The 23677-nt window shown below is 35.2% G+C and overlaps 2 protein-coding genes and 1 pseudogene across 2 annotated transcripts; all 3 read right to left on the bottom strand.

Moving 5' to 3' along the window:
* Window positions 1–4375: 4375 nt before the first annotated feature.
* Window positions 4376–6560, bottom strand: LOC120185590 (protein RTE1-HOMOLOG-like). The gene is made up of 3 exons (XM_039189765.1): window positions 6471–6560; window positions 5960–6246; window positions 4376–4846 (listed from the first exon to the last, which is right to left on the bottom strand). The coding sequence occupies exons 2-3, from the start codon at window positions 6233–6235 to the stop codon at window positions 4421–4423; spliced, it is 702 nt and encodes a 233-aa protein (XP_039045696.1). The 5' UTR covers window positions 6236–6246; window positions 6471–6560; the 3' UTR covers window positions 4376–4420.
* Window positions 6561–8363: 1803 nt separating this feature from the next.
* On the bottom strand, window positions 8364–9302 carry LOC120185736 (glutaredoxin-C3-like). The gene is made up of 4 exons (XM_039189877.1): window positions 9136–9302; window positions 8828–8901; window positions 8644–8739; window positions 8364–8549 (listed from the first exon to the last, which is right to left on the bottom strand). The coding sequence occupies exons 1-4, from the start codon at window positions 9300–9302 to the stop codon at window positions 8494–8496; spliced, it is 393 nt and encodes a 130-aa protein (XP_039045808.1). The 3' UTR covers window positions 8364–8493.
* A 906-nt stretch (window positions 9303–10208) lies between these two features.
* LOC120185735 lies at window positions 10209–22377 on the bottom strand (annotated as a pseudogene).
* Window positions 22378–23677: the final 1300 nt, after the last annotated feature.

Raw genomic sequence — 23677 nt, 5'->3', positions numbered from 1 at the left:
TATATATATATATATATATATATACACGTTTATGTTTTTAAAATGGTTTTCTAATTAAGCAATATTTAGGCAAGTTTTTAAATAGTTTATGAATATAGTATTAAATTGCCTAAAATTGGATTCGTTTTGAACGTTTAAATATTATTTTATGATTTTACACGATTGTTGAAATAGTTTAAAGTTGAAAAGGGAAAGTTTTTTAAATGAAACAAAAATTTTCAAGTGTTTATGATCAATGAATGTCTGTAAAGTTGATGCACCATCTTTAACTCGTATTTCGATATGTATACGAGTTATGGGTGTTACATACTTAACAGATTAAGTCATTGAAAGGTGAACATAATTATGTAAGGGGGTTTAAAAATCAAAATGTAACTTCTAAGTGGCTAACTAAGAAGTAAGCAAATGATTTTTATGTTGATCCCACATTCTCGATTAATTCCCTAAAACAAGTTGTCCACAAGGATTGGGCATCATAGTTCCAAAGAGTAAGTGTATTAGGGCAAGAAATTTGGCCCTCGAAAAACTGCTTGGGAACCATAATGAACAATATGCAAAATTATATGGTTACCTAGGTGAAGTCAGATACTCAAATCCAGGGACATCAACCGTTTATCATTTAGATAAGAGACTTTACATGATATTTTATTTGTGTATGCAAGCAATAAAAGATGGCTTCAAGGCAGGTTGTAGGCCCATCATTGGTCTGGATGGATGTCACTTAAAGGGTATTATTAGGGATATCTTTTGGCTACTGTTGGAATAGATGCAGATGACTCAATTTATACAATAGCATTTGTTGTTGTGGAGAGTGAGAATGAGTCATCATGGTGCTGGTTTCTGAAAATATTGGGCAATGATTTGGAGATAAACAACTCTCACAACTTCACCTTCATGACTGATAGACAGAAAGTTTAACTTCATTTTGTAAAATATCTTACCCATTAAAGTTGTGTTTTAGTCTATAGAGGGTCTGATGGAGGCTACGACAGAACTGTACCCTTACGCAGAGCACAGAACATGTGTTAGACACTTGTACTCAAATTCTAAGACCAATGGATTTGTTGGAAAAGCATTGAAGGACCAGTTGTGGAAAGTTGTAAAGGCAACATATGTTAGGGAGTTTCAATCTGCCATGGATGAATTGAAGGTGTGTTAAAATTTGTATTTTAGTATATTATGGACTTCCATTATAACTAATCTTCCTTGGATAAGTTTTGTAGGTTATATCACAAACTGTTTGGAAGTGGTTGTCAGCTAAAAACCTCAAGCAATGATCAAAGTCACACTTTTCTGTCAGATGCAAGTCGAACATGCTTCTAAACAATAATCGTGAGTGTTTTAATAATGTAGTTACTTTTATCTATGAATACACAAAATTTTATTTTGTTTATTAATTAGTACTATTGCTATGAGGTCAGATAATTCTCGAAGCCAAAGATAAGTCCATCATTATATTGGTGGAGCCCATCAGAAGAAAATTGATGCAAAAACTTAGTAAAAATAAGAATGAAGTTGAAAAGTAGATTGGACTTATGTGCCCGAAAATTCAAAAAAAAAAAAAACTAGACCATGCAACATCAATAGCACATAGATATAACTAGTTCCTTAATACCATTTCTATTTTTGTTTAAATTATGCTAACTGTTTATTTGATTTTTATAGTTGTTGGCTCGTTTATGCTAGTGCAAACATGTACCAAGTTTCATGTGGTCCTTCCGGCCAGCATTTTGTAAACATCCAAGAATGAATATGTTCGTGTAGAAAATGAGAATTAACAGGTCACTTTTGTGCTAAATTGTTTTATCAGATTTCATGTTATTTCTGTTTTATACTAAGTAAATCTTGTTTTATGTAGGCATTCCTTGTGTACATGCAATTGTTGTGATTTTATCACTTGAAGATAGACAAAAAAATATGCTCACCATTGTTATTTTGTGTCAATCCAAAGTGTTATATATTCTCATTTGATCAATCCCATGAGGGATGAGAAATAATGGATTCCTGAAGATACATTGGAGCTTATCCTTCCACCTGTCTTTCGAAGACCTCCAAAAAGATCACACAAAAAATGAAGAAAAGAGGTTGATGACTGACCTATACTTAGTCGGTTTCAAGGAATGGTGTCAAATTTTCTTGCAAAAGATATGAAGGAAATGAACATAATGTTAGAACATGTAAAGGAAAAGTTAATGATAATCTCATAAGTTTTTTGTTTGACTAACTTTAGTGAGTCATTATTTTGTTGTTTCATAGATTATATATATACTTAAAGATGTGATTATGTATTGGTCAAATATTGTTTTTTGTATTGATTACAATCCAAACTCAATGAATTTATGATATTATCAGTTTACCCTTATTTTAGTGTGTTATTTTTTAACTTGCTTAATTCATATTCTTGTCTATTGACAATATTACTTCACCTTCTTCAACTAATTCCTAATCTTGCTTAATTCACAATATAATAGGAAAAATATTTTTTTCATTACATATTTGGGATTTTAGTACATCACAAAAACAGTTTACCCATTCAAAAACATCATCCTTAAAATTACAAAAAATCTACATATCCAACCCCATCAATAGTAAAAACAAACATTCCATTAAAAGAAGGAAAATTTCAGCAATCTCAATCTCAAGCAGCAAATTTCTAGCATTTTAAGAGCACATTGTTCCCAAAATGAAACCGACCAAGAGCACAGTACCAAGAAGCAAAATAACAAGAACTCGTTCATTCTTCATTTCTCTCTTAATAGAAGCAACCCTTCTAAGAAAACCAACAAGTATCGCTTTTGATCTAGGGTTCACTGGTGGATCATACTAGCAAAAAAAAATTATATCCGTTACTTCTTTTCCATATTTCTCACAACCCCAAAACCTCCTACCTGAATTTTCATCAGTCCAACCTATCGTTAGCGTTGAACGAGCTTCACAAAAGCACACTCGATTCATATCTGCCTCCATTGTCATCTACAACCTCTATAGATTTCCTTCCTCTCCACAAAATGATAAGAAAGAATGGAGAAAATATTGAAAAGGGGTTTTAGGGTTCCTTCAAATTCACAAATATTTCAATGTTATTCTTTCCACTGTGTTGAGGTGGTATTTTGATCTGGAGGCTTTTTAAACCAACGTGGAATAAAAATTTGTAGAAAAATCCATGTCAGATTCGTCGTTTCGTTTATAACGGCCAGTGGCTCTTTTGAACCCATTTAAATAATTTAGTGGTATATATGTGACTATTTTGAAAACTGTGGTCATTTCACGACATGACTCATAGTTAAGTGGCCATTTATGTAGTTTACCCTAAAAAAAGGGGTACACCACACACTCCAATTTATCCAATTATTATTGAAGCGTTTTCTGCGTTTATCATGAAAATGTAAAATTTTCAATTTGATCACTAACATTTATTATTTATCTATTTTAGTCCAAATTACAGAAATTGAAATTTATTACAATTTGATAATTGAAACAAAAATGTACTTATAACTAGATAATTAACAGTATAGTTTAACTACTGATAAACTGTCCAAATAAATAATTTAAAATAATTTGAATTAGTAATGATTTCATTTTAAAACCTTTAATAAATTTAAATGATTAAAACTTAAAATAATATCAATTTCAAATACTCAAAATTAAATTAAATCAAATCTCTACTAAAAAATAGCTTGAAAATTTTTATGTATTTATATGCATACATATTCATTACATATTCATCAAAATGAGAAGCTGATTCAAATATTATACGTAACTAGTACTTCACTTTCAATTGCCACGCAAAAAATGCTTCTCTCTATTTTTTTTACAATTAATCTTGATAAATACAAGGCAATATCCATTTACAGATAACTCTCTATCATTTGACATTAAATGCTCACACATCTGACATTTATAGTGCTCGAAACCTAAGTCCTCAAAGAATAATGACAGTTTATTTATCACGAAATCCACTTGATTCATGCCAGAAAGTCACGTCCAAAGATTCTTATTCAATGTAAACAAGGACACGCTAATACAAACAATCAGTGTATGATCTTTTGTTTCAACCGTTGGATTAGGAGATTCTTGAACTAGTCAACCTTGTTTATGAAAAGATTTTTAAAAAGTCTGCCCAAACTTTTAGAAAACCACAATGGCCACGTTTTTTTGCCGAACCAAGGCATTATTATATCACTCATTTAACATGACGTCCGATTGAACGATCTCAAGGGTAAAATGAAGTAATATTCTCATTCTATATCTTAGATTCGAAAAATTACATTTATAGGGTATGCATACATTGTCAACGATTAAAAAAGATTTGAAACAAATACTATATTATAATCATGAAACATGTGTATAAATAGCAGTGAATATTAACAAGCAGATCTTTCAACGCTAATGGAGCTTGGAGAGTTGAAAAACTTAAAAGCTACAATTGGATCCAATTCTTGAAACAGTAAGTACCAAGAAGGAACCAACCAACAAGAAGGTATGCAAAGAGGGCCAAGAAAAACAGATAAGTTGTTCCACCAAACACAAGTCCAAGACCAGATACGACTACAAATGGTAAGAAAGATTGCAAAAATCCGATTCTGTTCACCCACTGGCCTTTGAGTAAGACGAGAAGGCCAATGGTTACTACATTCCACCCACCAGAACCAAAGCCTAATCTGTTCAGATTGTTTGCTACGAATGAATGGCAGTTGCAGGTGAAAAGGCTGTATGCTCGGTGTTGGAACTCCATCGTGCTTTTTCGAAGAGCATCATCCCATGTTAATGCCTCTCTTCTAGTATCATCATGATGGCTTTCAAAATCCCCTTTGAGTGCAGATGAATGGGTAGAAATGCTGCATTCCTAGTTTAAAAAAAAAAAAACTCCATAGATTACATCTTTAACTATGGCAGAATGATTGAAAAAGAAATACGCTAGCATAAATGCTGGCATCAACACTTCCTGTCATTGGCACTGAATCAAATTTTTGCTCTCATATCAACCAAACCGAAGTGCATCCATGAATAAAAGAAAACACAAGTTATATTCTACATCAATGCAAACTTATTTCCGGTTATGGACATCATCCTTCACTACCAACACCCCAAAATATTTGCCCCCAAATCCACCACAGTGCATTCACATCATTGAAAAGAATAGGAACTTATAGTCTATTACAGTTCCTCCCAATTAAATCCTCATTTAAGGCAAAGGTGTAAAGAAAAAACGGAACTGATAATTCCAACTTAAAATGTCTGACATAGTGTCTTCACAAATCATTGAAAATCATGGGAAATTTTAGTCTATTACAGGACAGTTCTTCCCTATCAAATCCCCATCTAAGGCAACGGCATAAAGCACAATGAAACCGATAAATCCTACTTCCAAGTTCTGCCATAGTGTATTCACAAATTATTGAAAATCATGGGAAATTATATTCTATTACAGTTCTAACATATCAAATCCCCAACTAAGGCAAAGGCGTAAAGCACAATGGAACTGGTGTATCTTACTTCCAAGGTCTGCCATTCACAAATTATTGCAAAGCATAGAAATTCGGATAGTGTAGCCGCTCACAATTCTTCCCTATCAGATCCCCCAACTAAGATAAGGGCATCAAGCACAATGGAACCAATAAATCCTACATCAGAAAAGCTGCCATAGTGCATTCACAAATCATTGGAATTTACAGTCTGTCTATTACAGTTATTCCCTATGAAATATCCAACAAAGGTAAGCGCATAAAGCACAACGGAACAGGACCAATAATTCTTACTTCAGGAAATCTGCCATAGTGCCATATCATTGAAAATAATAGGAATTCATAGTCTATTCCAGTTATTCCGTATCAAATCCCCAGCAAATCCTACTTTCACATTCTTAACTAAAGTTATCATTTAGTTATCCTGCACAGTAACCTTTTTCCTTTGAAACAGTAAAAGAGATTCAAGAAGGTCACGACATGAAATTTTATACCTTATCTTTGTTAATTTGCAAATAGCGAGCCACTGGTCCAAACGTGAAATGGTCAACGCAAACAAAATTAGGCCCTGCAAAATCTAGAATAGTTCCATCTTCTCTGCAAATCCCAACGTGGCCGATGAAAGGAATAAACCATGAAAGAACGGGTAGAGGTGTCCAAACGATGCAGCATGGAAACCGTTCTCTTCTCGGATCAATATCCATACTACGAGGGTACGGGAAACCAGCTTCTACCATTAACTGGTGATCCGAATCTACATGTTCTTGCATTGCCAACTGATCTAAAATTGCGAAAAGAAAGAAAGAAAAACCCGTCGATTATTCCTAACCAGATTGAAAATTTGTTATAAATTTTTCGAATCAATCATCCATTAAGGAAGGAGAGAAGATTGGATTCAAAGCAAAATAAACGCCCGAAATTTGTATTAACAAATGAAAGAGGGTTTTCGTAGGAACTGGTAAATCATGATTATTCGATAATGGGAAACTTGAGATTAGAGCGTACCTTTGTCGTCTGAGAAAACAAAGGAAGATCCAGAGAGTGCCCCAGCGATGGCCCGGCTTCTCTTCTCAAATTTGGTGTATGTTTGGGAAGTGAAATCTGATATTCTTACGCTGGTTTGGTATTAGTATATATATATATATATATAATACTTAATGCTTCTTTTATATTTTGTTGGCGGAAAATTTTAGAGTGAGATAGTTTTAATATATAATTAAAAAAAATGTTATCAGTTTTTTTATTATTTAAATAATAAAATTAATAAAAAATTATTTAAAAAATTATTATTTATATCTAAAACATCAATATTTTTTAACATTTTCGATAAAGTATTCAATAATAACAAAATTAATATAAAAAATAACAAAACTAATAGAAACAATAATATTTACAATAATTTTTTTACTGATTTTATTATTTAAAACCGATAACACTTTTTTAACCTATATTAATGTGGCACGTAATCATTTCCTTTTTTGGCCAACTCTGCAAATTATGTTTTGTTGGTCAACTCTGCAACACATTTCAATTTTAGTTTTTTATTTTCATATGTTCCAAATCAAACCAAAATTAAAAAGAAATCAAATCAAAATTATGTTAGGGTAAATTACGTGAGTACTTAAACTATCAATTTCATTCCTTTTTAGTACTTAAATTCTTATTTTTTTTAAAACCATACCTAAAGTTTAATTTTTGTTTCATTTTAGTATATCGATGTTAAAAACTTTAATTTGTGTTTCATTTTAGTATCACGTTCAAAATTTAATACTAAGTTTTGAACAAATTGAAAGTTTAGATACTAAAACATATCAAAATTTATAGTTTAGATACTAAACGAGTTAAGTTTTTAATGACGGGTACTAAAATGAAATGAAAACAAAACAAAACGTTATGTATGGTTTTAAAAAAATTAAAAGTTTAAGTACTAAAACATACCAAAAATAATAGTTTAAGTACTAAATGCGAAGTTTATTTTTTATTTTAAAATTGTTATAATATAAACTTAAATAAATAGAATTATAAGACTAATAGTATTATTTTTTTATGAATTTAAACTTGTACCCTCAGTTTATGTTTGAAATCTATTTTGTTTTTATATGTTGAGCTTAAAAAATAGTGAATAGTAAACAAAAATTGCAAAATCCAAGCCGGGTATTTCTTTAGGACCAGTGATTGTAAAACGATCCAGCTTGACCAATGAGACATATGCAACCGATCGTCCAGTTCTTCCCCTTAGCATCCCTACACGTTCTTGTAGCAGAGGCTATATATATGTATATAACAATTTGGAACGTAGATGATTAAAAGAATTGCATTGTTCAATGAATTGATCATTTATTAGCATCTCTGGTCCTCTACACCTGCCCTAAGCATTCATGTAATCGAAGGGCAAAAATGCATCTACGAAATACCAAAACATACACATATAAACATGTAAGTACGCGTCAGAATCAAGATGGCTTTAGAAAATCTAATTACTGGGAAATCATCCCCACGCCATCAAGAACCCCGTGAAGAGATGGGGTGGCTTCGCCGATGCGCCAGTTATACACTATAATAACCTTCTCCAGGCAACCAATTTTGACAAGAAAAATGTATGTACTGAAATAACTCAGATCCCCAATCTTTTTGGTTAACTCTTTCTGGTTTGCCATACACATCAATGCTAACCACAGGAAAGAACCACATCAAAATATTTCAGAAGAATTGCATCTTATGAACGCAGACTTTCGAAAATCCAATTGTCTCAGAACAATTGTATGGGAAAAGGATCCATCGAAAGAAGTATAGATTAACATCTACATTTAAAAATGTACTTAAGAGTTAAGACCTAAACTAGAGTCCTCCATAACGACAAAGCAATATAAGATAACCTCACAAAGGCCATACCATTATCACAGAGCACTCATCGAAATCTTGATGTGAAACTAAATTCACAACCCAGATATGATTCTGTAATCCTCAAGCAGTTTTGTAGTTCACGAATCAGATCAAATGATTGCATTTCCTTCTTTCTAACAGTTGATCAACTTCCAGTTAGAAGCCTTTGCAGTGTACTATTATCGACTGCAGCTCCGAGACCTAAGTAATCGGAAATAAATAAGAAAGATGAAATCAATACGTATACGTCTAATGTCATGAAAATCAAATACTATGGAGACACAAAGTAGCTAACCATCAGAGCCTCCAATATACTTTCCATTCACAAACACTTGCGGAACAGTGCTTCGACCTACCAAATCAAGGACATATTGGATTTTACCTCCTTCGTCTAAATAAAAAACTCATCAAGTCAGTACTTCATCTAAAATTACTCTTTTTGAACATATATAGAGAACAAACGAATCAGAAGCAGATACCTCGGAGATCAAGCTCTACAACATAAGGTTTCTCATTTAGCTCACTTAAAATGCGCTTGGCACGAAGGCAATACCTACGGACAAGATAAAACCGAAAGAATTAGGAGCAACCCACCATATTATCTAATAACAAAACCCCAAGAATCAAAGTTTCAACTATACTTTTGAAGAAATACCCAGGAAGAAAATGGGGTCAAAAAGTGGAAACAAGATTGACTATGCGGGGAAATAGATAACTATGTTACCCGATTCTCAATTATTATTACTGGAAGGTTTAAATGTAAAAGAAATGGAGGAAGATGGCACACGGCCAATAGGATTTGGAGAAGATAACGATCTTGTTGAGGAAGATGGCGTTTTGGACAAAGGTGGAAGGTGAATTATTGGCTTTGGCTAGCGTCAGAGTATTTCCAATCAACAGCAACACCAACACTTCGCCCATGGGTGTAAGGATCAACCTCGACCGCCTCACCATTTCTTCTATTTCTTTCGGAAATTTATGGGCTTTTGTCTGTAACTTACAAATGACTGGATTTGACCAATTTATAGAGTTTTCGTGTTCTCTTTACACATCAAGGTGTTTATTTGACCTTGAAGGTATTATCTCCGGCGCCTTGAGGCTAAACCTAGTCCATTGGACTTCGAAATTTGAGATTTTGCCCCGGCAGTTATTTGCTCTATAAATTCGCTCTTGAGATGGATTTTAACTAAATTAGTTATTTCTCGGATTTTCTCCGCTCAACACTTAGTTGAAAGAAAATATTATATATATATATATTTTTTAAAAATAGTTAATAATAATTATAAATTTAATACAATAAAATTTGATTAATTTTAAAATTAATTGAATTAATTAAATTTTATTCGATTAATAATTTTAAAAAAAATTGATCCGACTGACAATTTTCAAATTTTAATCAATTTGATTTTGATAAATTTGATTCCATCATTGACTAAACTAACCGATTGAACACTCTTACTATGCTTACCAAGCTAAAGCTTTGTAAAATATTATTTTAGTGATAATTATTAGATACACATGTAAATTTATTTATTTTAAGGTTAAAAGTTCAACTTAAAGTTTAAAATTTAAGGTTTACGTTTAGAATTTAAAATTAAAACTTTATGACGTTAAAGTTTAGGTATTGAGAGTTTAAATTTAAATATTTAAGATTAAAATAGACATTGTATAAAATAAATTATGGAGTACAATCTTAATATAAAATAGTAATCCTTAATTTATTTGTTTATATCCATAGTACAGATATAATATGGATTGTTATATGCCTAACTTGAATAGTGAACGATACACTACCGTTACAGCTTATGTTTAAAACTTTGGCGAACAAACAGTCAAAATGCACACAATTGTTGTGGTTACCTATAATCTAGGGTGCCAATAGCAACAGGATGCTCCTTTATTGCAACATCCCCTTTCATAAAGTTCACAGACCTGTTGTCCTTTGGGCGGAGGTCTGCAAGAACCAACTCCGTTTGGAGGAGGAACATCGTAGTTCGAGTGCCTATGCATCGAGGACATCCCCCTACTAAAACTCGAATCTCTTCCCTGAAAATCAAGGCCCTCCTATTGGCTTCCTCAATAAGTGCCTAAGTTGATGCTTCCATTGCACTGGAAGGTCCCCTGACCGATTCCCCAACTGAAGTTCCTAGCTCCTTGACCTGAGCCTCCCAAATTGAAACTTAAGTTTCCCTTAATGGCTTCCCAGTTGGGTATCGTAGCTTCTCGACCTGCTCTCCAAGTTGTATTTATAGCGGTCATGTCCCAAGTTGTTACTGCTAGTGCAGGAAGCTGCATGCCTGAACCATCTTCATATTGGTTAACTGAGACATCGTTTTCAGAACTCGTGGATAGGGGTGGGAATAGGCCAGGCCAGGCCAGGCTTTAATAGGCCTGAGCCTGGCCTACAATGATATTTGTAGGCCTGAGCCTGGCCTGTAACCTGTCAAAGGCTTTTATTTAGGCTCGACCTGGCTTGTTTAAAAGCCTGGCCTATTTAATAGCCTGGCCTGTTTAAAAGCCTGTTTCACTATAAACATTTAATATTTCCAGTTTTGTCACTAATTTTAGAGTAAAGTCCCTATTAAGTCACTCTAACTTAGCGTATTTTACGAAGTAGTCACTTTAAATAGGCCAGCCTATCAGGCTTTTTAATAAGCCTAAGTCTGGCCTATTTAATTTAATAGGCTTTTAAAAAGGCCCGAGCCTGGCCTTTTTATTAAATAGGCCAGGCTAGGCCAAGCTTTATATAGGCCAGGCCGTAGGCCGGCCTGGCTTTTTACCACCCCTACTCGTGGAAGAATGCCTGCCAGAATTCTTCTGAGCAACCATCAAGAACTTCAGACTCAGAAGTCCCAATTGTCTCATTGGTCACGGTCGACTTAGATGAGATTCGTAGATCATTTGTGGAGCTCAAAGCATCGCTTTTTCCTGGTTCAGGTGCAGGGCTAAAACAATCAGGTTCAGCACCTCGAGCCAACTCTCCATCGCAACGTAAAATTGATATAGGTGAAGTCAAGCCATTAAGAGACTCCATCGCCTCGACTTCGGCCAAAAGATCAGAAACCGACTCATTGCCAAAAGAATACTCACTGGGGTCAGGAATAATTGGATCCCAACCACCTGCATTTTCTGCAGGATCTGTGAGAGAAGAATGTGTCAATTGGCCGCTTCCTGAACTTGGAATAGCTGCATGATCACTTCCCAAGCTCGTTCGTTTCAAAGAAGACTCGAGCACAAGATCTGAGTCTCATTCCTCCACAGTATGTCTCACAGGGGTGGAGGCATACTGACCCCATTCACCAACTACTTCAGAACGCAATGGGCCATTACCAACTAGACTAGAAGCTGTACTCCAACTAGGACCCGAATCTTGATGAAGAGCTCTCGAAGAAAGAGACTGTTTGGTTTTAGTAGCCCGGGTTTTAGATTTTTCCTGGTTCAACTCTGATGTTGAGATAGGAATATCTGGGAAATCAATGTCATGATTGTTCTCTGCTGCCTCAAGAACCCTAGCCAGAGAAATAAGACAACAATTAGGATCCCAACCCTTTAAAGCATTATTTAAAGGTGATGTCCAGCTTTGCCCACAGGATTTGTTTGATTTTCCCCCAGTATTATCTTGCTTCACATTTCCAGAGATAACTTGACCTTCAGAGGTCCTGTTTGAACTTTTGTTCAAGTTAATCGAACCACAGTCCCATTTTTCAGCCCTATGACCTGTGATGTAACCTCCCAAATTACGGGTTAGTGATTAAATTATAAAATTTCAGAATTTGGTGATTAAAGTAGAATATTTGAATAATTCAATGATTTATTTGGGAATATTTCCGGAAAGTTGTTAGTAATTATCTAAGGAATTAAAGGGAAAAATGGTCATTTGACATTAAAGATATTTTTATCCCCTTTAATAAGAGATAAAAACGTGAAAGATGAAAACATTTCATCTTCATCTTCATTTTTCTTCTTCCTCCCCGTGGAAGCTAAACAAAGTTGAGTTTTATGATTTCTTGATTATTTGTTGATTTAAAAGTTGGGTTATTATTATTAGATGATAATTAAGCTTAAGGAAAGCTTAATTTGTTCTAAAACAACAAGATGAAAGGTATATGAGAGATTAAAGATTTTGGGTTTTTGAATGAAATCTTGGAATAGAGTTTATAATTAGAAGTGGAAGTCAAATTTGACTTGTCATAAGTGAAATAAAGAAGTATGAAGTATTAGAAGTGAATTTAGAACATGTGGAAAATTTGGTATAATTCTTAATTTTAAGAATCATAATGAGATATGGAAGATAAAGATGGTTTATATGGATATAAGTTGGTTTAAGTGATGGTAGTTGAGTTTAATGGTATGATATGGGCTTAAAATAGAAGAATTGAGTGAAGAGTTGATGATTTTCGGGTTTAAACAACAAAATTCTGGATTTTTCAGAATACGCAGGGGGTACAGATTTCCCCCTGGGGGGTATCGATTCCCCCCTAAATGAAAAATGAAAAATGGAATTTTGGTTAATTAAACCGGATTAAGTTATTAACATCAAGTCTAAGGTTTAGGCTTCTGATAGTTGTTTTGAAATGTTATATTTATGTAGATATTGAGCCTAAACAAGTTCCAGAATAGTCAAAAGATTAGGATTGAATCAAAGCAAGGCTAAGGTGAGTGCAATTTATTTTGCACTTAGGTTCTTGAACAAACATTAGCTTATGATGAGCCAATGATGGAGTTACCATGGTAAGAAGTAACTTTTAAAATATTATGTGTGTATTAATATATAGAAATATATATATATATATATATATATATATATATATATATATATATATATATATATATCTTATATGTTACATGATTTACATGTTTACGTGAAAATGCACTAGTGATATATGTGATGTATTGGAAACATATAAGAACAAGAGATGATATGATTTGTATGAATCCATGAGTCACATATGTGAATATAAGTTGTATGCATTATATGTCATGTGAACATAAGAGGATAGAGCACATTATATGATATGGGATTAAGTGATGAAACATAGATGATATATATATGATGATATAAGAATAAGACATGAATCAAATGATATATATGTTTATGTGAATCCATGCAAAGTGATATGAGCTATGTGACATATGAATATGAATTCATATGAAAAGTGACATGAATTACATGAAAGAAATTACATGATTACATGCATATGTGAACGAAGCTATGAGCTTATATGAATATGTGAAATGATATAAATAATATTGCACATGTTATGTGATATGAGAGCTAATGGTATAGTTGGCATGCCAAGAGTCGATGGTTACAGTGGTCCTACGGGACATAGTGGTCCTTTGGTATAATACAGTGGTCCTACGGGATATAGTGGTCCTTCGGGACAAATTCCAGTGCCCCTAGTGGGAATTTTACGAGATGTGGTGACAGCATTTGTGCACAACCTCAATGCACTCACATATCCTTAGTTCTCACAAGTGTACCATGGGCTAATTAAAGAGATAAAACAAATATAATATACGTGATGTATATGCTTTTGATGATATGAAATGTTACAAGAATTATATGATGATGTGTTTATTGTTTGGTTAAGAATGTTAGATACAAGAGCATATGACTAAGGGATTAAGGATAATGCTAAGAAGGTAAATGATGATATGTTTATTCCTTGGTATAATGATGATAAAATGAGAAATGATAAGCATGTTCATGATGTTATATTATATGATATGTGTGTGTATGTATATATTATAGAAAAGAATATATGCATTGGTATGATAAGATAATATCAAATGTTCATGCATTGTAGAAGTTACAGTTAGCATATAATTATGTTTTATATGCCTCACTAAGTCAACGACTTAGCGTGTGATTGTTTCACACGTAGGTTTTGAAAGCGAAAAGAGAAGTAAAGAGGAATAAGACAGGTCAGTTCTCCTTACCGAAAATCAGATCAGAAATGTAATTGAATTACATGTATTTGGTTATATAGAATTTAGTTGGCATGTAATATAAAAGATTTGAATCTGATATGTTTTAATCGGTTTTGTAAAATCATATGATTGAATTTTATAATATTTGGAATGTGTATATGTAAATTGATAAATTTTATACAGATGAAACCTCAGATTTTTATAAATTTATACGTATTTTACGGAAGTATTGTAGTAGTACTGTAGCTGTGTATCGATTCCTTGTAGGAGGGGAATCAGTTCCCCTCTTTGAATCTGAAAAATTTTAACATTCGGGGTACTGTAGTAGGTATTGTTCATCACTGTTCATACAGTACTGTTCATACATATTTTACTGTTCATAAATACGTTTTTGATTGGAAATTTTTATGCGAAACATAATTTAATAGAATATTGTGGTATTTTCTTAAAATGAGTTCAAATGTTTTGATATTTTGTAATAATATCGTTTTTAAAAGTCAATGTGATATCTCAGACTCGTATTCGGGTTGGATACGGGTTGGGGTTTTACATGTGATAACTAGATGAGACTGTGTTTCACATGGGTTCCCAAAAAACGTAGATGAAGGAAGTGAACTACTAGCTAGAGGCTGGCTAGGGAAGTAGTTATCACCCTTCACAGAATCCCCGTGTGGCAGGACTTCCCGACTGTACTGCATTGGAAGGGACAATATCTAGGGGAGCAGTACAAGAAGATTGAGAGCCCAATTCTTTACCCTTTGTAGACTCAATGTTACCACAACAATGACCACTTGCATCATTCTGCATTGAGTTCGAGCTCCCCTCCACCTGTTTACTTTCCATCTGATCCACATTCAGATCCCAACTCTCTCTAACATCTCCAACCCTGTTCTGATATCCATCATTCGGGGTAAACATTACATCCTTAGCTAGTACGCAGGTTTTATGGAACAGCTGTTGCAGTTGGCTGTACCGCGCAGCCAAAGCATCAGTTAAGAGAATGGAATCCTCTTGCCTTTCACTTGTTCTCCATATTCTCAAATCAGGTGGGAAAAAGCCACTCATTTTCCACCTTTGTAACATTGCCATAGGAAATGGCCCATGAATTTTCCCAAGTGGATCTTGATAGTGCCATATTTTATCTGTCTCCATATTATTTACAGATAGCTCCGTTTCTGTAGAATGCAGTGTTATGCTAGATTCTCTGCTTCTTATATCACTCAAGACATCACCTCCCTTTTCCTTCACATTAAGCAACAAAGAAAACTCTTTTGTGTGGCCCTTCACATCAAGCAAAGGCGTCCCTTCCATAACAAATGAGTTCTCTGCTTCTAGAGGTTCAACTTTGTTCAAAAACTTCTGTGGTTTCATTGTTTTTCTTCTCTTGGAATAACTAGCTCCTAGGTCTTCAAAAGACCTTTCCAAGCTAGCGCCTTTAGCAATTTCTTTCCATGGTTTTTTAGCTTTAATAAGCTCACTTAAACTTAAAGATAGCTTCTCTTTCAATAAAATCCAATATGTATTGAAGAGATACTCCCAACTAGTTTGATCATCAAAATCCACTTGCACCTGCACATGGTAAATTAAAAGGCGTTTAAGTTAGACAAAAGCTCTTCACTCTAAGGTAATCTAAACATGCCAATTACAATGGTTACCAAACAAGGAAGTACAATTAATCGGAAAAAGAAGGTATGGGGCATTCAAAAAGAAATTAATTGTACAAGGAATAGTTGATCATACCATTTCCATGGTTCCTAATGCAGTGCTTTCAATCATCATTATAGTTCTCGTGCACAATCCACAAAATCCTTTATTTCCTCTTACGTTCACATAATCAGCATCTTTAGTACAATTCTTGCACAATGAATATGTGCAAGTATAGCACATAATACGAGGCCTTCTGACATGTGCTACATATGTGCCAACCTGAAATGAGCAACAAGTAGAACACCAGAAAATTAATGGAACAAACAACTTAATCAATACTAATAATTGAAATAAAAAAGTTAGCAAAATAACCTTCCGATATGCAAGAGTCCAAGAAGTCAATGAACATACACGAAGCTACAGTTCAGTATGCACATAGAGACAGTATGATATCGTGAACTAGATGAAAGGCTAATGCAATAACTACTTCAGAAGCAATAATACACGTCAATATGACGGGCACAAGAAGCCACCATTCGATAGATACGAGTTAAAGGTATGATACCATATCATAATTAAGCTAAATACAGTAAATCCAGTAACTACGCAAGAACAAGTAATCCAAACTCATGACAGGCATGGAAAGCTACCTTTCGACATGTACGTGTCAACGGAACAACAGAAGAACAGTTAACTAACTGCAAAGCAAGCAAAGAGGAACATGAATATAGATAGAGAAAATAACCTCAGTGATCAAAAATCTCATATAATATACGATTTTAACCAATTTTTTCCGGATTTGCCAAAATGACCAACAAAATCGCAATGCGATCTCTAATTCGCAACGCGATCTCCATTATCGCAAATTCGTGTTGCATTTCGCGTTGCGATAATTGAAAATCGTGTTGCGATGGTCTACAGTATCGTTGCGATTTTCCCAATTCGCAATGCGAATAAGTAAATCGCAACGCGAATTGGGAAAATCACAATGCGATACTGACTATCGCAATGCGATAATACAAAATTGCAACGAGATACTGACTTTCGCAACGCGATTCTGACTTTCGCAACGCGATTTACATAGCGCCATTCGTATTAACGCGTATTTTTTTTTCAAATTCCAAACACGAATTTTTTCTTAATAAATCGGAAACTAAACCGTCCACAGTAATCGCAACTCATAACCTCAAACCCAAAATCACAACACTCAGTCACATCTCCATCTCTCACTCTCTACGGCGAAATCCGTCCCCATCTCCGAAGATTTCCGTCCCCATCGCCGGCGAAATCCCTCACAATCATTCACAGTCAAAAATCCCTCACAATCATTCAGAAATGGAAAATCAACCTCCGAGGGTTAGTTTTGTTTTATTTTTATTTTGAAATTTTTGCATTATTTTAGGTTTTTCATATTGAGATTGATGATAAGTTTACTGGTAATTTCAATAATAGATTAACCATTTCACTTAGATTTCTTATTAAATTCATTCGATTGCTGCCAATACTGCTAAACTGTTTAGCCTGTGAAGTTAGTATTTGTCTTTGTTTTGTCTTTTGGTTGAAGTAATGCAGAAGAAGAATAGTTTCGAGAATGAAAATCGCAACGCGGAAATAACTATCGCAACGAGAGAATCGCAACGCGAAATAAAAATCGCAACGTGAAACCAAAATCGCATTGCGATTTTCATTTCGCGTTGCGATTCTCTCGTTGAGATTTTCATTTCGCGTTGCGATTTTCATTTCGCGTTGCGATAGTCATTTCGCGTTGCGATTCTCTCGTTGCGATAGTCATTTCCGCGTTGCGATTCTCATTATCTCGTTGCGATTTTTATTTCAACCAAAAGACAAAACAGTGTTGCAAATTTTAGTTTCAAGAATAAACTACTATTTATGTTTATTGTTTTTGGTATATCTTGACAGTGTAGTTTTTGGTATATCTAACTTGGTATGTTTATTGTTTTTGTAGAAATTTTTTTCGGCTTCATTGACATTAAGGAATAAAGTTAGCCTAGCCACTACAATTGCTTCGAAGCTTTCACCTGCACAAAGAAAATTGTTTGAGGAAACCTGCTTCGGGCCATGGCTGAGAGTACAGCATCCGGGTGGAGATGCTAATTTGACCCATTTGTGGCTTCAGACCATGACTAGCGATCTACCCGACAGTATACAACGTGGTGAGGAAGAGATATGGTTTCATTTTCCACCAGCGTATACTTGTTTTGGGCGGAAGGAGTTCTGCTTAATCACTGGTCTACGATTCGGACACGATGATGTAGGCCGGTACACTCGTCATATCACCCGCCCATCATGGTTATCCAGGGTTTTTCCTGATGAGTCAATAGAGAAGCCGAACTTACACGTCGACGACATGAAGAAATTGTTTAATAAGAAAGATGATTTTACTCAGATGAATGACGTCGATGTTGTCCGAGTATGCCTTCTACTACTTTTGTATGCCGGCTTTTTAGGCAGAGAGGCCAGACAACCTATTCCTCAGGAGCTAATATTATTGGTAGAGGACCTAAATGCATGGAATATGTTTCCGTGGGGTTCGTATATATGGAAAGCTACCTGGACTAAGTTGTCGTCTGCCTTTGATGACCGCAAAAGTTTACGGGGCGATGGGTCGAAATACACTTTGTCAGGCTTTGTTTGGGCCTTTAAGGTAAGAATTTCTATATAATGTTTTCAAAATTATAATTAATTATTTAACAATTACTAAGATTTGTTATTATATTGTTTGTAGATTTGGATATTCGAGGCCTTTCCCGCCATGAAGACATATGCAATAAAAACTTCAAATGATATTCCCAGGGCTATTTCCTGGAAGAGGAAACGTCTGTTGGATTGGGAAGACTTAATACCATATGCGACAATAAATAATGTAAGTTAACACAAATACTATCATATATAAACAAGTTATTAATAGTAGACGTTTAACTTTGTTTGAGTTTTTATATTTTTAAGAGGCCAACATTCCATTAATGAGACTGACACCCACGGAGGCTGAGCTTGCCACTGATTGGTGGCAAGCTAGTCAGCGTTTTCTTGATGGCACGAATGATGAGCAGCCTCCACTTCCTCCACTTCGAGAGCCATCACCTCACCCAGAGCCATCACCTGATCGACCCGACTATACACCTCTACAACGAGAGCCATCACCTATCCCGTCACATCATCGAGCCACTTCTCCACCATCACCTCATGATAGGCGACCGGCAAAGATGCCACGACTTCTATCTCCCTGTTCTCCACCTCCACGGGATGAGTCAAGGGAGTTACGTGATGAGGTCAATGCCTTGCGTGAGGAGATCGGTACTTTATGCGATAACGATGGTGCATGGCGTGTGGAGGTGTCTACTTTACGTGGTGAGGTTGCCGCTCTACGTGAGATGGTAGTATCGTTGCAGAATGAGGTTCATACTCTACGCAACGAGGTAAGTTTAAGATTTTCCATATTTAACTTGATGATAAATTTACTCGTAATTTCACTTAAATTAACCATTTCACTTAGATTGCTTAGTAAATTTATTCGGTTGTTGCCAATACTGCTAAACTGTTTATTAACACTGTGAAGTTAGTATTTATCTTTTTGTTTTGTCTTTTGGTTGAAGTAAATTTATACGGTTGCTGTCAATTCTGGTAAATTGTGTATTCTTTAACACTGTGAAGTTAGTATTTGTCTTTGTTTTGTCTTTTGGTTGAAAGTTTGAAATATATTTGTCTTTGTTTTCACTGTTTAAATATCATGTATGTTTATTTACTGATATTTGTATTTAATTATTTAGCGGACCGATAAGGTGGATGCTTTACGTCGGGTTTTTCTTGCACGACAGAGTTCACGCATCAGACGGCGTGCACGTGCTATTAAGTCTCCGTATACCCTAATAGTGCGAAGACACCGCAAGAAGAAGCCCGACTCGCCTGTCATCCCTCAAGAGTCCACTCCTATCGTTGAAGAGGCCCCTATCATTCCTCGAGAGTCCCCTCCCACCGTTCAAGAGGCCACTGTCATCGTTGAAGAGGTCCCTCCCACCATTCAAGAGCCCGATTCACATGGCGTCATATGTAGGATTCTTGAGAAACCCTCTGACGTGTCGGACATGATGGATTCAAGTTGGCTCTCATATGAGTTACCGGCCAGTACCATATCGGTATCTGAAGTGGAGAGGAAACAACTACCGGACACAATTCTGGATAACACCCTTTGGGCTAAGACCGCAGTTGATTTTTATCTACATGAGCGAAGCCAGGGGTGTTTCACTGACATATGCAAGCTCAACGATGATATCTATTTGTTGCTTGATCGGTCTTGGTGGGCCGTATTATTAGGGGTCGAAGACAATGGCTATTTCGATGGAGGGGTAAGTCTTATATTTTTTCTTATATTTTAATTTGATTATTTTTTTTGTAAATTTATGTAAGTTACTAATATATGTCTTTTTTTGTAAAACAGCATATCGATGCGTGGGTGTCACGTCTTCTAATAATTAGGAAACTTAAGGAAAATAAAAGAAATACACGATATACAATTATGCCGACGTCTTTTAACGTCGTTCACTTGAAGAATCGACGAGATGAATCATTTGCGTTGGGTAATGGACAAGCTAAACTTTATCCTGCATGGTGGGAGGTCGATAAGGTTAGTGTTTATTTTAGATTGAGTTTAAAGGTATTCATAAATAAGTGCGCAAATGAATGAATTATTACTTATGATTGCAGGTGTTTATCCCTGTTTTGGAACGTAACCATTGGCTTCTCGTCGAGCTTCAGATCCCATCCCTTAAGGCAATAGTATATGACAACATGATAAATTACATATCATTGGCTGATTTAAGAGATATTATTAAGGGATTGAGCTCTTATTTGGCTAAATTCTTGGATGCGATAAATTATTGGACTCGTTCTGGAAACAAGAAGCCAAAGAAGCTCAATATTACAGTTAGCAGAGACGAGACCGCACCACAACAAACGAAAGGACCCAGAGGGGATTGTGGTCCTCTCGTATGCTTGGCGTTGGACCGTTTGATCACAGGAAGTATAAAGTATCTACCTCCCACCGATATAGATAGAGCTGCAGTAGGCTTGTGGTTTCGACATTATATGGCTAGATCGATATATACGAGACGCTGCCTACCTGCATCCGCGTTATAAAAATGTCCATAAACAATTGGTATGTTTATAGGCTTGTGGTTTGAAAATGTTTGGTTAAGTACCTAGAATTCAATAATTTGATGTTTGTAGGTTTTAGATGTGTAGAAAGTGTTGTTTGATCGCGTTGCGAAAGTCAGTATCTCGTTGAGATTTTGTATTATCGCATTGCGATAGTAAGTATCGCATTGCGATAGTCAGTATCACATTGCGATTTTCCCAATTCGCGTTGCGATTTACTTATTCGCATTGCGAATTGGGAAAATCGCAACGATACTGTAGACCATCGCAACACGATTTTCAACTATCGCAACGCGAAATGCAACGCGAATTTGCGATAATGGAGATCGCGTTGCGAATTAGCGATCGCATTGCGATTTTGTTGGTCATTTTGGCAAATCCGGAAAAAGTTGATTAAAATCGTATATTATATGGGATTTTTGGTCACTGAGGTTATTTTCTCATATAGATAACGCGAATACAGGCTTTTAACACATTGCAGCAGTTATATTGATTAAATTTAAATGAATGACAAATATTTACAAGTAGTAACTAAAATGCAACATACAACAGTTCCATTTGGCCTTTGATTTAAAGAATGCGTCATCTCTTTTGATACAAGCTGGATGGTATGCCTTAGGACAGCCTCTAACCGATAAAATACAATATAACCAGTAATAGTAAATAACACAAACTGAAAAAGGAAAAGAGAGAGAGAATATATAAGCCAACATAAATAGAAGAAGATTAAAAAACTATACCAAATTTATGTAGTCAAGAAGAAGATCATGAATCGATATATATGAATTATTGGTACGATTAAAAAGAATTAAAGATCGTACATAGACATCGGCATGGAAATTCTATATTGAGAAAAAAGGTTAATAAATTTTCAGCTCAATCTCTAGATATCGTCCGGCTAGCTAGAACTCTCTTCCACTTTCTTCCGTTTGCTGATCATCAAAACAACAGAAAAAGAAAAAAAGACGATAAAAATAGTAAGTTTTCAAAACTCACCGGCGATCACAAAGCACGAGACTCCCGCCATCAAAGCATATAAAGCAAACATCTTCTTCTTCATCCTGATTCGCCCTTTCCCTTGATTTTTAGGCGGCCTTCCACGTCTGCACTTCCCAGCTGTCATCCCAACAACTTTGACTACATTAGCCGCCACGTCAGCTTTCCCAACGATCATATCCGGAATCATGAGGCATTGATCGGGCCTTTTCAACTCATCTCCCCGAAAAGAATCGCGATTCAGACAATCACAACTGTTCCCAACATCAGCACAAGCCATGGTGATCAATTTCCGGAATTAAGAAATGGAGGGAAAAAAACAAAAGTGTTCTCCTATTAGTTTTTCCGAATAAAGAAGACAAAATAAATGAAAACCCTGCAGATGAAAATGGGTGGTTAGGCAGTAGTAGGTACATGGAAATGGAAAATGGGAACTGGGAGGGCGTTTTTCCCGAAAAATTATCAATGATCGGTATATTTATCGATCTAACACCGATCAGATTATATTTTATGATTTAACACTCGTAGCAGTAAAACGCGCTCCCTGTCCCGCGTTCCTTGCCCCGAGCTATATGCTGATTTGGCGCCACGTGGGGTATAACGCACCCTCTGTACCGCGTTATATGCTGACATGACTTACATATAGGTATAACACGACCCCTAATCCGCGCTATAGCTATTTATCTGACACGTGGGGTATAGCGCGGTACGGGGGGCGCGTTATACCTTTAATTACCGCCAATCCTCCCTATAAAAATCTCATCCTCTATTACTTTCATCACATCATATTCTCTCAAATTCTCTCAAATATTCTCTCTATTTAAGGTATATTTTATAATATTTTTAATATTATGTATTTAATTTATTTAAACATTTTACTTTATTTAATATTTTACTAATATAATTTTTTTGCAAATATATAATGGAAGGCGGTCTACTTCGCTTGGATGAAAATCATATATCTCGACACTTTGTTGATACAGTAACATTTTAACATTTTAATTTAATTTAAATTATTTGTAATAATTTGTTGATTTATTTAATGCATGATTATTAGATTCATAATTAATTTGTGTAATTATTTAATTTTAGGAGAAGGGTCGTGTATTAGATCCTTTTATGAGGAATCTTAAGTTAGTGATACATAGCCGTGTCTTACCGTATTTAGTAGAGGCTGGATTTGGTTACATAGGTAGATATCAAGGTCACTGTAAGATAGAACTAGACCTTACTTCTGCCTTAGTAGAGAGGTGGAGGCCGGAGACCCACATATTTCATCTTCCGTGCGGAGAGTGCACGATTACACTTGATGATGTTGCTATTCACCTAGGGCTTCTGGTGGATGGAGATGTGATATCAGGGATCTCGCAGGGTTCTTGGACTACTTTGTGCCGGGATAATCTAGGACTTGTCCCTGAAAGTTTTATCGGATGTAGGATACCGTTAAATTGGTTAGATGCCAATTTTCGAGAGTTGAGCGCAGACGCCTCTGAGGATGAAGTTAAGATGTATGCACGGGCATGCATACTGCAGTTGATAGGAGGGTTGTTGATGCCGGACAAATCGTGCAACCTAGTTCA

Source organism: Hibiscus syriacus, unplaced genomic scaffold (genome assembly GCF_006381635.1).
Source record: "Hibiscus syriacus cultivar Baekdansim isolate YM2019G1 unplaced genomic scaffold, ASM638163v2 tig00113124_pilon, whole genome shotgun sequence".
Lineage (NCBI taxonomy): Eukaryota > Viridiplantae > Streptophyta > Magnoliopsida > Malvales > Malvaceae > Hibiscus > Hibiscus syriacus.
The sequence above is the reverse complement of the archived record's forward strand: the minus strand, read 5'-3'. Positions and strand labels throughout refer to the sequence as shown.